Genomic DNA, 15,151 nt, shown 5'->3' on the forward strand with positions numbered 1-15,151 from the left:
GCACGTGGTTCCCCCACCCCGGGCTCCCCACACTCCGGCACCCACCCACCCGCACCACGAAATAAAAGGCACAGGTGTTCACAGGCGGACGGGCTGCCTCCCTGTGTGCAGCTGTTGGAAACCTGTTCCTCCAGCCTCTGGCCCTTCCTTCAGCTCGGCTGACCCCTGGCCTCCCCCGAGCAAACTGTCCTCCCCTCTGGGCCTTTCTGTGTCCCACACTGCCTGGGGTCCCACATTAGCGATGAGGTCCTCTGAGTTAAAAACATCTCCAAATCTGTCGATCCTCTAAATACAAGGTACCCTGATGATCCAACAAGATCAGCCAGAGGCAAGGCGGGGATCCGGGGACCCGGCGCCCCTCAGACAGCTCCAGAACCTCCACGTTCCTTCCAGGACCTCTAGCACCAGCGGGAACTTGTTAGAAACGCAGATGAGGGCACCTGGGTGGCTCAGTTTTCAGCTCAGGTCACGATCTCGCCGTTTGGTGAGTTGGAGGCTGGCGTTGGGCTCTGCACTGACAGGGTGGATCCTGCTTGGGATTCTCGGTTTCCCTCTCGCCCTACCCCACCCTCCCCCCAAATAAATAAACTTAAAAAGAAATGCAGACGGGTCACCCCTACCTAGCCCAGACTTTTGGCATCAGCAGGTCTGGGGCTGGTGCAACAATCTGTTTTAACGAGCTCTGCAGGCCAACACAGTGTGGTGCTGGCTCAAATTTCAGAGGGGGTGCAGGGTGGGCTAGGAAGGGTGCGCGCGGGGCATCCCGCCCAGGCCTGAGGTTGCAGGTGGCGCCAGAGCCCTCACCTGCGCCACCGGGAGGATCACCCAAGTGGTGATCGGGGTGGTTGTGGCGCGTCCCGGGTTGGTGCCTGCAGCACCCCTCGCCCGGGGTGCAGGCTGGCGGTGGGGTCAGCGCTTGGGCTGGGAGGGCGACTCGAGATGGCTGCGCAGCCCTTCCAGAAAAGTCCTCGCTGCGGCCCGGGCTTGTCTGATGCGGTTTCGGTGATTCTGGCTTCCCGAGGGTCCCCAGGGGACGGGGTCCTGACACGGCAGAACCTGCTCCCCGCTCTGGGCCTACCGGTGGCTTGGCTGACCGCCCCGCCCCCCCAGGGGAGGGGGCTTCGTGGCCCGACCCGCTCGGCGGCCTGGGTGCGGAGGGGATCGCGCGCGCGGCGGGAGCGGCGGGGGCGTGGCGGGCGGGAGCGGCGGGGGCGGGGCTGGGGCGGGCCCCGCCGCCAGGCCCCGCCCCCGCAGCGCTCTGGGTTCGGCGCGGCTGCTAGCGCGCGCTGTGCCTGGCGTCTCTGGAGCGGGTGCGGAGCGCGGCATCTCCGGAGCCCCCGACCGCGCGCCCCCGGCCCGGCCCACGGTGAGTGCGCGGCCTTTGGAAGGCCTTGGGGCGCCCCCTCCTGCGGCCGGCGCCCGGTCCGGCTCCTGCGTTTGCGGACCCCGAGGGGGCGCGGGGAGGCCCCCCGAGGAGGAGGGCGGCAGGAGGTCGCGAAGACGCTCCCTCGGCTCCGGGGAAATTGAAGCCGGCGCGTGCTCGGAGGGACGGTCTCGGGCCCTTCTCTGGGCCCGCGTCCCCAAGAACGCCGGAGCGGGCGGGGATCGAGGAGGCGGGCAGCAGGACCCCCCCCCCCCCCCACCACCACCACCCAACGACGCCGTGGCCCCCATCCCCGCCAGGCGCAGGCCGCCGGTGGGTTGCGGCCAGGGACTTCAGAGACCCTCCGCGGGGTTTCCCAGGCAACCCGCCGGGGGCCGGGGCGGGGGGGAGATGCCCCCAGTGCCCAGTCCCCCCCACCCTGCCGCCAGTCTCCGTAGGACCCTTAGTCTCCACAAAATCCCTCCACGGGTCGGAATGGTGTAAAACAACACGCACCTACCAGGCTTCTGACCTGCCCGCGACCACCCGCTCATCAGGGAGGGAAGGACCTCCACGGATCTGGGGGCCCCCACCCCCGAGGCTCCCGCGGGGAGCACCGAGAGGAGGGGGACGGGAGGGGAGGGAGGGGGGGCATCACGGTGGAGACCGGTGAGTGAAGAGCCGGGGAGGGAACCTCGGAGGAAGAACGGACAGAGAATTTCATTTTTCATGCGTTCATTCTAGAAGCATCTAGGTAGCCCCTGACAGTTGATCTCAGACTTCCTAGGGCTTCAGGTCCAGCTGCGGAGCTCGCTTAAAATCATTCCCAGGCATCTCCCCAGGGACTGGGTTGGGATTAGATCTCAGGGAGCAGCATTTGTGATGGACACGGCTGCTGAGCTGTGTGCAGGGGAGCATTGTCTAGGGAGTCACAGGACAGTGAGAAATCCAGTAAAAAAAAAAAAAAATGTGAAGGGAGTGGCTGGCTGGGAAGAGAAGGCTGAGAGGGTGACACAGAGACCAGAATGTGGGGCCAGACATCCTGCCACTGCCCGTACACACCCAGGGTAGCATCAACGGACCCCTGCCCTCGCTTCACCAGGGACCAGATTTTGATAAGAAGGGACCTAGTGTTCTGAGTGTTTATTATCAAGGTGTTTATTCATCGTGAGGGTGGCCAGGTGGCCACGGGGGACACTAACTAGGGAGATACATCTGGCTCTGCTCAGGTGCCCCTAGACTCACCCGCTTTGGTGCCACCTAAGCCCACAAGTGGGCTTACAGGAGACGGGTGTGGCTTACAGCCCTCGCTTTGAGTCCTGGCTCCAGGCGGGTCAGCCCAGCCCCGGGCTGCGAAACGGGACAGTGATACCAACTTTGCAGAATTGTCTTTCCCCATTCACCCTGGGTCTTGAAGACGGCCAGGGGACAAGGTGGTACTTTCGGCTTGGCCCCAGTGCCAGTGTGGCATTCAGCTCCTGGGCCAGCCTCACTTTGTCCATCGGGCAGTCGCTCTGGCCCTGGTGGCCGGGCACAAGTGGAGGCTACAGACACATTTTGCTGTGTGCTGCTGCCCGGGGCCAGAAGGGACAGAGACAGGGAGAGCTCAAGGAGGGGCTCTGTAGGGGGCCGGCAGAGGGTCCCTGCAGCCAGCAAGTGCTTCCTGGGGGTCAGCCACGCACCCACCGCTGGTGTGGCTCCGAGTGAGGTGCTGGCTGGCTCCCAGGGCCCAGGCCATTTGGTGCAGAAACGTCATCAGTGCCCCAGCAGCCAGGGGTTTCCAGGGCAACTGGAGGAGTGTCTGGGTACCCAGGGATGAACCATCTCTCCCAGACACTGGTGCCCAGACGCCACTTTTGCCCCCATCCGGCCCGTGGGCTGAGGGAGGGAGCCCCACGGAGGGGGAGCCAGCCTGTCTGGACCCCCAGAAGTGGGGTGTGCCGGGAGCTTAGAGCTTGAGCACCACAGAGTGGAGTTCATCCCTGGCCACTTGCTGGCTCTGTGGCCTTGAGTAAGCGCCTAACCCCGGGGCCTCAGCTTGGGGCCTTTTGGGGGCTGTGATTATGAGGTGACGTGGCTCCCCCTCTACCCTGAACGTTTTATTGCCACAAAGACACCCCGTCTCTGCGGCTCAGGCCGCTTGGTTCCTGCGTCACGTTTGTCTCTGGGACCGTGAGCCCCTGTAGCCCCTGTCACACGCAGACGCAATTGGCGGTTGCCCTGGCAACGGCTCAAGCAGTGGCTGCTCCCTTGCTTTGGGGGGCCGGGGGGGCGGGGTGGGTAGCAGCCTCTTCCCCACAGCTAGAGAGGAGGGGGGTGCCCTGATGCCCGTCCCCTTAGGACCTCGCTGCTGGCGGTAGGGGCGACAGCTTCCAGAACCACATGCCCCAGCCGCTGAGCCCCGTCCACACATCCTCCCGATCTTTGAAGGGAGGCTCCCGGGGGAGGCAGTAAGAAGTACGAGGAAGGTGGGGGCCTCGTTTCAGGGCCATGGGCCAGTTGTCCTTTCTGTCCCCAGCTCTCGGGTCTGATCAGATGAGACCCTCTGAGCCCAGCATTCCCCGGGGCCCCGTAGAACCAGGGCTGGGGCACCAGGGGGTAGGAGGATGTGCCATCTGCAGTGGTGGCCTGAGCAGGGACGGCAGCGCAGGGACCAGTGAGAGGCAGACAGACACAGCTGGGAGCAGGCATCCGGTTTGTTCAACAAAATCTGTAGGACTCATGAGGTGGCGTCTGCCCTGGCCCCAGCGCTCCCAACAGGGCACAGGATTCTAAGCAGGAGGGAGCAGACGTTAAGTAGAGATGTGCAGGAACACGGGCACGATCCGCGAACGGCGGGCACAGCCTGGGGAGCTGGCCTGGGCACACAGGGCACAGGTGGGTCTAACCTGGCTGTCCCACCACTAACTGCCCATGAGATCGGGGGCAGGTATAGTTGGAGCCGGCTGAGTCCCCCTTTCCTGTTTTGTCCAGTGAAAACGACAGTGCTTCTCTGCACGGCTGTGCCTGGGCTGGAGGGGCCCTCAGTGAGTGGACAAGTGGGCACCACCAGGGAAGGGGACCAGGGCAGTGGGTGCAAAGGCCCTGTGGTACCCTGAAGGGAGCATATGTCCTGTGCAGAGGCACAGGCTGACATCCTGGGGCAGGGAAGTCCGAAAGGTGGGCACCGAGGGGCAGATTCAGCCTAGCGGGGTGGGGGGTCAGCACTTTCCTCTGCTAGTTTTCAGCAGGGGTGCACGAAGACCACCCTGGGGTTTGGGGAGGCACAGGCGGGTCCCTGGCGGGACCAGGGAAGGGGTCGGGTGCCTGGGCTGGTCAGGGCTGAGCAGGAGCAGGGCTCGAGGGCCCACGGCTGCTTAGTGGTCCTTCTGCCCTTCCTCCGGGGTCTGCAGGGGACACTGTGGCCCCAGGGGGAGGTGTGCAAGTGCGCCCACAGGGAGAGGATGGGGCGCTGTCCCTGGCTGTGCTGGGCGGGTGAGGACTTCGCCAGCGGCCCCTCCTGCGCATGCTGGCCACTCGGGGTGAGGGGGTCTCGAGGAAGGCCCCAGGCACGGTGGCCTCTTCTTGCCCAACCTCCTCTGCAGGATGAGGACTTTGGGAGTCCTGGGGAGGGGTTGCCTCCTGCAGGACCTTTGCCTGCCCTGGCCCCAGACTGGACCATTACAGGCTGGGTGAATTGGGCACCCCTCCCCGACAACTCCGTCCGGTTCGCAAAGCGCCCGGGAGATACAGGCACTTGCTGCTGAGCGGTCCTAGGACCCCAGGGACACAGCCAGGGGTCCCGGCCCTAGATGGGCGGCGGCGGCGGGAGCGTGGCAGTAGGGGCCCTCTGCGGTGAAGTCCAGCAGCAACCGGTGACGGAGCCCGGACCGTGCCAGCCCGACCACCACCTGGCAGCCTCGTCCCGTCCCCGGCGCGGCCCCGCAGGGATGTCCCGTCTTGCAGATGGGACACGAAGGCTGAGGGAGCCCGAGGGAGGGGCCCCCGGTGGCCCCTGGGTGCCCAGCGCGGTGCAGCAAGGGAGCCGAGTCGCAGGGCCTCAGGCTCCCGTTGCCCCGCGGAGGCCAGGAGGCTGCGCCGTCAGGAACGCGGCTCGTGTGCGCTTCTGGCGGATCCGTCCGCCGCTCGATGTGCACCCGGTGCGGTTTCTGGGGCCGGCGCGGCGGTGCTGCTGGGACGTGCAGGGGCCGCAGCCGTGCGCTCTGCCCACAGACCGCCGGCCATGACGACCCTGCTGGAGATCAAGAGCAGCGTGCTGCGGCAGGTGCAGGCGTGCCCCACCTTCCGCCGGAGGGCCGAGGGAGAGCCGGCCGCCACCAGCGCTGACCCCCCGGAGCCGGCCGCAGGGGCTTGGTGGGTGCTCCGCGCCCGAGCCTGCACCGTCGCGCGTCCCCGGGGGAGCTGGGAGAGCGGGGCGCGCCGTGGACGCCGCGCTGGGTCCCCGGATGTGTGGACACGGGGAATCCCCTCGAGACGCACGGCCGGCAGCTGGTCCTGGGCAGGGGGCGGGTGTGTGCCGGGGTCCCGGGTCTCAGGCCTGGCCTCTCCCTGCAGGAAGCCTGGGGACGGCGTGGAGTTCTTCGCGCACATGCGCCTCATTCTGAAGAAGGGGGAGGGCAGACAGGGCCTGCCGTGCCCCGAGGTGAGGATGGCCCAGAGCTGCTGCCCGGTGTGGGCCTCCCCGCCAGCCCCCTCTGCAGCGGGCCCCCACCCCTCAAACCGACTCCCGCCGTCCCTGGGGCCCTCCCCCCTCTAGACCCTCACCCCAGTGCTCCTCACAGGTCCTCTTGCGCAGCGGTTCGCCAGCCCCTGCTGAGCCCGTGGACCCCAGCCGTGGCCTGAGAGCCCTGACCCAGGAGGAGGTAAGGGGGGAGGGGGCGTGGCCCCAGGGAGGGTCTGGGAGCACCTAAGATGGGCCTGGCCCAGGATCTGGGGACAGGGTGGACCCCAGAGGTGACAAGGGTGAGTGGGCCGGGACTTCCCATGCAAGCCAGTAGGAAGCAGAGCTCAGGGGGCCAGTGCAGGGCCCAGCAGGTGCAAAGGTCCTGATGCTGGCACTGCGGTCTGCCAGTGGGGGGAGCTCCTGAGGACTGCCCACCCCCCCCCCCCCCCCCCCCCCCCCCCACCCCCGCCCCTCCCAGACATACAGGGGGCGGAACCAAGAAGCCCCAGCCCCCAGTGGCCAGGGCTCACGGCCTGGGGCTGAAGGATACGGGGATGGGGCGGCTGGGACTCAGGGTGTGCGCCCCGCCCCACCCACAGGTGGAGATGCTCTATGAGGAGGCCTTGTACACAGTCCTCTACCGTGCAGGGACCATGGGCCCTGACCAGGTGGATGACCAGGAGACCCTACTGGGCTACCTTCAGCAGGTGAGCCCCACCGGCCCCGCCCTCCCTGCTGGCCTGGCCGTGCCTTGTCAGGGGAGCCCTTTCCTCTGCCTGGAGGCATCATCATCAGCCATGTAACACACACAGATTCGCCCCACGTACGGAACACACACATACCCACACGTGCATGTGCAGACACATGTATGCGCTGGTAGGCGTGCCTGGGAGGATGGAGGGATGGGGACACACACACACACACACACACACACACAAAGAAGGGTAGAAAGCACAAACCGACAGAGGAACGGACCCAGAGGATGGACCGACAGATAAACAGATCTTTCCTCCTCCTCTGTGTGTGTGTGTGTTTCCTCTGCCCCGGGAGGCCCCCAGGACAATGGCCAGGTTTGCCTCGGGGGTACCTGGGCCCTCACACCGGCCCACCCTCTACAGGTGTTTGGTACCAGCCCTGAGGAGCACGCTGAGGCCATTGAGCGTGTGAAGAAGGCCAAGGTGAGGCTGCCACCCACGTGGGCAGACACTGGCCAGCCGCGGTGCTAGGGCTCGGGGTGGGGAGGACACAGAGCAGGGCCTTGTCGCGGTCACACCGAGCCTTCTGCAAGAGGCCGGTCAGCACCCTCTGCCCACAGGCCCCCACGTATGCCCTGAAAGTCTCTGTCATGCGTGCCAAGAACCTGCTGGCCAAAGACCCCAATGGTGAGTGGGGACCAGCCTGGACCTCGGCTGTGCCCGGGTCCGGTGGCCACGGAGGGACGGAGGGCCCAGGGCTGGCGGCTGAGGCGCCCGATGTGTCTCAGGCTTCAGCGACCCGTACTGCATGCTGGGTATCCTGCCGGCCTCGGGTGCCCCCCGGGAGCCAGGGCCGCGCACGGAGCAGCGCTTCAGCTTCCGCAAAGGCAGCAAGCGTGGGGGTCCGCTCCCGGCCAAGTGCATCCAGGTCACCGAGGTCAAGAGCAGCACCCTGAACCCTGTCTGGAAGGAGAACTTCGTCTTGTAAGGGCCCTGGCTCAGCTGGGCGGCAGGGCGGTCGGGCAAGGGGGGCTGCCTGCTGGGCCAGAGCATGTCCTGAGGACACAGGCCGGTGGCTGCCACACTGTGCCTGCCCCAGGGACCCGAGCGGGGGCTGTTCACGTGACCACTGTCCAGAGGAGGAAATCGCCTCAGAGAGAGGTGCCATGCCCCGGGGGCCTCACAGTCAGGATCCAAATCCGGGCGGCCTGTCCTGAGAGCTCGAGCTCGTGGACCCCTGCCCGCAGCTCCTGAAATTGTCCCTGCCCTAGCCCTGGGCAGGGGATGGTCCTCCACCTTCTGGGCTTCTCTCCGTTTTCCTTACAGTGAGATCGAGGATGTCAGCACGGACCAGCTGCACCTGGATATCTGGTAGATGCCCCTGGTCCCTGCAGGGCAGCCGGTGTGGGTGCACCTGCTCGGGGGGGGGGGGGGGTTGAGAGAGGACACTCAGGGCCCAGCCAGGCTCCAGACAAGCCAGGTTTCCGCGCCCTGCCCCTAGGGACCATGACGATGATGTGTCTCTGGTGGAAGCATGCAGGAAGCTGAATGAAGTCATCGGCCTGAAGGGCATGAGCAGGTATGACAGGTGGGACCCTCGTGCCCCCCAGACACTGGGGCTGCAGCTTGGCCACGTGGGCCAGCAGAGAGTAGCTCCCCAGGGACTAAGGTGGGGCCGCCCCCCCCCCCCCCCCCTGCCCAGGTATTTTAAACAGATTGTCAAGTCGGCCCGTGCAAATGGGACAGCAGGGCCTGCGGAGGACCACACAGATGATTTCCTGGGGTGTCTCAACATACCCGTCCGGGTGAGTGGGGGCCGGGGCTTTGCTCACGGACCGCCTGTTTGTGGGGTCTCATCCTCCGGGGATACTGCTGGTGGGTCTGCCCTGCGACTCCCCCAAGCATCTCCTGGCCTTCTTGGGCTGGTGGGGCCTTGAGCTGCAGGGAAGGGGGAAGGAACAGCTTCCTGGGGGTCTGGGCACCCCTGAGGGCTCACTCGGTGCTGACCACCCGTCTCCGGGGCCAGCAGAGCTGTGTGTTCTCCTCTTGGTCCCACAGAGAGTCCGTGGGAGGGAGCTGGAGGGGGGATGGCGGGTGTGAACCCTTTCCTTTCAGGAAGTGCCGGTGGCCGGTGAAGACCGCTGGTTCAAGCTGGAACCACGCTCCAGCGCCTCCCGCGTTCAAGGAGACTGCCAGCTGGTCCTCAAGCTGATCACCACACAGGTGGGGAGCCGTGGGGGTCCCCCGCCCTGCGTCTTGGCCGTGCACCCCTGCCCACGGGCTTGGGCAGGGCTGGTGACGGGCGGCTCCTGCATTCCAGAGGGACACGGGCATGAGCCAGCGCGGGCGGGCGGGCTTCCTGTCCTACATGCTGCTGCTCAGTCGTCTCCTGCAGTTCGAGCACCGATCCGAGGAGGTAGCCTCGCCCTCCGGACGGGGCTGACCGGGCGCCTGGGGAGGCAGAGCAGGGGAGCCTGGGCACCGGGGGGAGGAAGGGATGGCGGCCCCTGCCTGCATCCACGCCTGCCCCCAACTCCCCCAGCCCAAGGCGAGCTGCTGGCGGGGAGAGCTCAGCGGGCCCGCGGCCACGATCCTCTGCCTGCACGGCGCGCAAAACAACCTGTCGGCGCTGCAGCTGGCTGTGCTGTGAGTGGGCGGGGCCTCCGGGGGCGGGGCACAGGGAGGCCGGCGGCGGGTGGGCGGGCCTCGGGGCGGGGCGAGCGAGGGAAGGAGTCCTCTGAGTGGGAAGGCATGAAAGGGGGCGGTGCCATGGGGGAGTTGGGGGCGTGTGAGGGGCAAGTAGGAGGGGCACGGGGGGGGTGGTCTCATCGGGGTCTCCGTGCCCATGGGCGGGGCTCCCCCCGACTTGCAGGCACTGGCAGGTCAGCAGCCGCCACCATCAGACCCGGACCCTGGACTACGGCTACCTGCTGGGGCTGCTGGAGGACATGCAGGCGCATTGGGAGGAGGCGTCTTCGCTGCCCCAAGGGCAGGTGAGCTGTTCCTGGGGGGTGTGCTGTGGGGCCGCTGGCGCTGGGGCAGACAGGGCGGAGTGCTACCCACATGGGGTGCTGGGCTTACAGGGCCCTGTGGGGCTGAAAACAAACTTCATGACCCAGGATAGAGCGGGTACTGTGCAATGCTGAGACGGGGGATGTGTCCGAGTCCCAGGGGAGGGAGGTCGTGCCCTCCGTCTGGGCGAGGGACGGAGGGAGTGGGTGCTCGAAGCTGGGTAGGGGGAACGGGGGGCGCCAAGGCCCTGAGGCCGTGGGGACTGTGGTGGCTGAGTTTGGAGAAACCAGGCCCACGGATGGCCCGAGGAGGCCCTTGCAGACTGGCTGCCCCTACCCACCCCGTGGGGAGGGCAGTGGGGGTCAGCTCCGACGGGCCGGTGCCCCCAGGAGGAGAGCCTGGCTGACAGCTTCAATGCCTTCTCCGAGTTTGGGCTGCGGCTGCTGCGTCAGCTTCGGGACTTCTTCCCCGCCACCAACAGCACTGCCGTCTATCGTCTGGAGCTGCTGCTCAAGTGGGTGTAGCCCAGGTCCTGGCCGGGGGTGGGGGCGTGGGGGGTCGGTGGGGGTGGGTAGGGAGCTGGGCGGGGCAGCGCACAGTCAGCGGGCGGCCCCTCCAGGTGTCTCAGCAAGATGCAGATCTTCCAGCCTTCCTTTGAGGTGTGCTCCTTCCGGACAGAACTAAATGCGGACATCTCTGCTGCTCTGAAGGTGTGTCTGGTGGCGAATCTGTGCCCGGTGCCCGCCCCTCGCGGCCCACACGGAGGGTGCCCAGCCGCGCCCACTCCCGGCTCCCGGCCTGCTCCGCCACGCTCCAGGGCCCTTTTAACCTCCCCCCCAACCCACCACCCCGTGTTGGTGGCTTGTCTTGCAGAGAGGCAACCGTGAGTGGTATGACAGGCTCCTGAACACCAAGAGTCCTCGAGAGCAGGTGCCGCGGGGGAGGGGAGCGGAGGGGGGGGGCGGCAAGTAGGTGCGGGCCAGAAGGTCAGTGTGAACCGGGCTTCCTCGCAGTCGGGGCCGCAGCGCCTCGCCGGGCTGGTCGAGCTGGCGGACGCCGTCTACGAGGATCTGCAGTCCTGCTACGGCATCTACGCCAGCCTCTTCCACAGGTGGGGCCCCGGGCTCCGCCCGCCGTCCCCGCCCCCGGCCCCTCAGGGATGCCGCCAGGCCGGTGGCGGGGCAAGCAGGCGTGTGACATTTGTTCCCTGCAGCATCACCGACATCGACTTCTTCACACTCACTTTCCGGCAGCTGGAGCGACTGGTGAGGAGGGGCTGTGGGGAGAAGCCCCCGGGCCGGGAAGGGGCCCGCTTTCCCTGTTGCTGGTGGCCTGAATGCGTCCTCCTGAGTAGGTGGCCGAGGAGGCATGGGTGCTGACGGAGGAGCTGAGCCCCAAGATGACCCTCGAGGTGGCCTCAGGGCTCTTCGAACTGTACGTGACCCTGGCGGACATCCAGCGTTTCTGGAGCAGCATCCCCGGCCGGTGGGTGCCCTGCCCCAACCTATCTCCTTCCCCCCACCTGCCCTGTCTGTCTCCTCCCACTGTTGGCCTCCCAGACCTGCACCCCCTCCCACCTGTCCCGCAGCCTCCTCTAGGAGGCCTCTGGGACAGCCCGAGGGCCCTTGGAGGCAGGCTGTCCCGGGTGTCCCCTTGGGCCGGGACCCTGGGACGTGCTGGCTCAAGGTGTCGGAGTCCAGGCGAGCTCCCACTGGCCTCCTGCCACAGCGACAGCCGCTCCCTCGCCCTGGCTGGCATCCATGGCCCGTTCCTGCCCGCTGTGAAGCTTTGGCTGCAGGTGCTGCGGGACCAGGTCAGGTGGAGGCTGCAGGGAGCCGTGGATGTGGACACGGTGAGTAAGCGCCCGGGCCTGAGGGTGCTGGGCTCAGCCAGGGCCCCCCCCCCCCCTTGCCACCCAGGCCTCCTCCTGCCTTCCTAGCTGGAGCCCATGGACGCCTCCTCCAAGCACAGCAGTTCTGCGGCCTCGGCTAGTCTCTGCTTCAGTCACATCCAGGAGCTGTGGGCCCGCCTGGCATGGCCGGACCCTGCCCAGGCCGAGGCCCTGGGCACCCAGCTCAGCCAGGTGTGTTGGCTGTGCGTTGGGGAGCGTGGTCTGGGAGGAGACGAGTCTGGGAGGGCCGCGGGCCCAGGGGACACAGCCCGCAGCTCCTGAGCCCTCGTCTCCCACCGTAGGACCTGTGTGCGGCCACCCTCTTCTACACTGAGCTGCTGCGGAAGAAGGTGGACGCTCAGCCGGGGGCCGCGGGCGAGGCAGTGAGCGAGCCAGTGAGCGGCCTGGCGGGCAGGGGGCGGGGCCGGGGCCGGGGCGGGGCCACCACCGGGCTGCCGACCCCTCCCCCCCCGACGTGGGCCGCCTCCCCAGCTCTGTGTGGTTCTCAACAACGTGGAGCTCCTGCGCAAGGCTGCCGGGCAGACGCTGCGGGGTCTGGCGTGGCCGGAGGTGACCTCCGGGCCCGAGGGGGTGCTCCCGCGCCCTCTGCTCGGCTGTGCACAGGCCCTGGACGAAGACCTGCAGCAGGAGGTCCACACCGTGACGGCGCACCTGACCTCCAAGGTGGGCGGGCGGGCGGGCAGAGGACCCGGCCGCCCCCTCACTGCCACTTGGTGCTGAGCTCTGCCGTCCCTCAGATGGTGGCTGACATCAGGAAGTACGTGCAGCACATCAGCCTGTCGCCCGACTCCATCCAGAACGATGAAGTGAGGGCCTGGGCACCGAGGGGAGCGTGCGCGGGGTGGGGCCCGGGCAGTGTGGCACTGAGGATGCTGCCCGCAGGCCGTGGCCCCGCTCATGAAGTACTTGGATGAGAAGCTGGCCCTGCTGAATACCTCCCTGGTGAAGGAGAACCTTAGCAGGTACAGCTTGGGGCGGTTGGGCCGGGGCGGGGCCTGGGGTCCCTTCACGGGCACGGGCACGGGCACGGAGTGTCCCTGCAGGGTGCTGGAGGCCCTCTGGGAGCTGCTCCTGCAGGCCATCCTTCGGGCACTGGGGGCAAACCTCGACGTCTCTGCTGATTTCTACGGCCGCTTCCACTTTACGCTGGAGGTAGGTGGAGGGGCCTCCCTGCTGGGGCTCCCAGGCCCTTGTCCCGGGCACCCGGCCATGTGCCCTCGGCCGGGAGGCCTGGCCTTCCCAGCCCGGACCGCTCCCCTGGGACTCCCACCAGACCAGTGCCTCCTCCCTGCCGGCCGTCTGTGTGAGCAGCACCTGGGCCACCTGCCAAGACCGTTGTCGGGCCCCAGGCACTGGCATTCCCCCCCCCCCCCCCCCCGTTTGCGCTAGGTGTGACAAGTGGCTCTGCCCCAGGGCTCCCAGGCGCCCTGGTGCTGCTCAGGGCTCCGCCTGGCCCGGCCGCTAGCCCCAGCACGAGCCCCAGCGCGAGCAGTGCCCCACATTCCTCCCACTTCGCCCTGCCCCCAGGCCCTGGTGAGTTTTTTCCACGCGGAGGGCCAGGGTCTGCCCCTGGAGAGCCTGAAAGACGGAAGCTACAAGGTGAGTCTGGCCCCGGGACCTCGGGCGGCGGGAGAGGGGGGCGCGGCGCCGGGGGGGGGGGGGGGCCACGATCAGCAGCCCCTCGGCTCCCCAGAGGCTGGAGGAGGAACTGCGCCTGCATCAGTGCTCCACCCGCGAGTGCATCGAGCAGTACTACCTGGACAAGCTCAAGCAGGTAGCGAGGCCCCGTGTGCGCACGCGCAGTGTGGGCACGCGGCCCCGCCCCCGAACCCCTGCGCCGCGGTCACTGGCGCAAGCCCTTCCGCAGAGGTCCCTGGAGCAGAAGCGGTTCGGACGCCTGAGCGTGCGCTGTCACTACGAGGCAGCCGAGCAGCGGCTGGTGGTGGAGGTGCTGCACGCCGCGGACCTGCCCCCGCTGGACGCCAACGGTGAGGGGCGGGGCCGGGGCCAGCGGAGGGGGGCGGGGCGGGGCCGGGACCAGCGGAGGGGGGAGGGGGCGGGGCCGCCGCTCAGGGTCCGCACGCGGCTGTGCGCCCCCAGGCCTGAGTGACCCGTTTGTGATCGTGGAGCTGGGCCCGCCACACCTCTTCCCGCTGGTCCGCAGCCAGAGGACCCAGGTGAAGAACCGGACGCTGCACCCCGTGTACGACGAGCTCTTCTACTTGTGAGTGTCCCCCCACCCCCACCCCCGCGACCCCCGCCCCCTCCCGGACAGGGGGCAGGGCTCCAGGGACTGCCCTTCGCCCGCAGCTCTGTGCCGGCAGAGGCGTGCCGCCGCCGCGGTGCCTGCGTGCTGTTCACCGTCATGGACCATGACTGGCTGTCCACCAACGACTTCGCGGGGGAGGCAGCCCTCGGCCTGGGCAGCGTCGGTGGCATAGCACGACCTCAGGTGGGAGGGAGCGCGAGGGCCAGGCAGCCCGTCACCTTGCATCTGCGCCGGCCCAGGGCCCAGGGTGAGTGAGGGTCCGGGGGTGGCGGGTTCGACGGCCGCCGCGGTCTCATGCCGGCCCCACCCTCCCGCCTGTAGTGAAGTCGGCACTGAGGATGCTGGAGGGCCGCACCAACAAGGAGGCGCAGGAATTTGTCAAGAGACTCAAGGAGCTGGAGAAGTGCATGGAAGCGGACCCCTGAGCCCCGCCCGCCCCCCCCCCCCCCCAGTCCTGCCCCGCATCAGCTTTGTGCAGTGGGGCTCATGCTCCCCCGTGTGGTGTGCGTGCTGCCCCGGCCGTGTCTGTGTGGTGTGTACCGTGAACCCCTGGCGTCCAGCGAGCAGCCCCCCACCCTGGATCTGGGGGTAACTCGCGGGGCCTGGCCACCCGGCAAGCTTCTCTATCTGCAACCTTAGCTTGTGCAGCCCGCGCAGGGTTCCCGGAGGGGTGGCTCTGCTCTCCAGGAGGCATCAGGCTACGTCTGGAGGCGTTTTCGGTGCTCACGGCTACTACTGAAGGAGGTGCCACGGCACCCATGGCGAGACCAAGGACGCTGCTGGAAGTCCTGCGGTAAATGTGACAGCGCCCTCCGCCCAGCAAGGAACAGCCTGCCCCAAACGTTACCAGTGCCACAGCCCTTCTCAGAGGAAGCACGGTCTTCGCTTTGTGGGGTGGGGCGTGTGGCAGGGCCTCACAGGCCAACAGGAGGGATGGCCCAGGTTTGAGTCTGGACAACTCCAGCTGTGGTGGGAAACCGCTCCCAGGTGTCCTGGTGGAGGGACAAAGTGAGCGTCTGGGACCCTTCACCCTCACCCGAGGGCACACACAGAGGTTTGCTAAGCAGCGCCCGGGTCTCCAATCCCCACCTGGCTCCTAGGCCTGGGGGAGGGTGCCCCCACGTCACTGTGAGGCCGGGACCTCGTGCAAGGTCGATCGGTCAGGGTGAGGGGCCCCATGTCGGCCACTCAGCAGTGCAGTTACTGTCCCTCCGTGTGCGCACACGCGTGCCCACGC

General features: G+C 67.6%; 1 protein-coding gene across 1 annotated transcript; it reads left to right on the plus strand.

The window, feature by feature from the left end:
- Positions 1-5,456: 5,456 nt before the first annotated feature.
- Positions 5,457-14,367, plus strand: BAIAP3 (BAI1 associated protein 3). The gene is made up of 33 exons (XM_049637235.1): positions 5,457-5,716; positions 5,918-6,005; positions 6,145-6,225; positions 6,626-6,733; positions 7,145-7,204; positions 7,342-7,408; positions 7,510-7,705; positions 8,048-8,092; positions 8,223-8,300; positions 8,424-8,526; positions 8,837-8,944; positions 9,042-9,137; positions 9,264-9,367; positions 9,594-9,714; positions 10,123-10,247; positions 10,353-10,443; positions 10,607-10,663; positions 10,747-10,844; positions 10,947-10,998; positions 11,088-11,218; positions 11,462-11,585; positions 11,673-11,816; positions 11,927-12,019; positions 12,117-12,308; positions 12,383-12,451; positions 12,528-12,607; positions 12,689-12,797; positions 13,173-13,244; positions 13,339-13,419; positions 13,513-13,633; positions 13,746-13,869; positions 13,956-14,161; positions 14,236-14,367. The coding sequence occupies exons 1-33, from the start codon at positions 5,586-5,588 to the stop codon at positions 14,337-14,339; spliced, it is 3,459 nt and encodes a 1,152-aa protein (XP_049493192.1). The 5' UTR covers positions 5,457-5,585; the 3' UTR covers positions 14,340-14,367.
- The last annotated feature ends 784 nt before the right edge of the window (positions 14,368-15,151 follow it).

The sequence above is a fragment of the Panthera uncia genome, chromosome E1, assembly GCF_023721935.1.
Source record: "Panthera uncia isolate 11264 chromosome E1, Puncia_PCG_1.0, whole genome shotgun sequence".
In the NCBI taxonomy this organism is placed as follows: domain Eukaryota; kingdom Metazoa; phylum Chordata; class Mammalia; order Carnivora; family Felidae; genus Panthera; species Panthera uncia.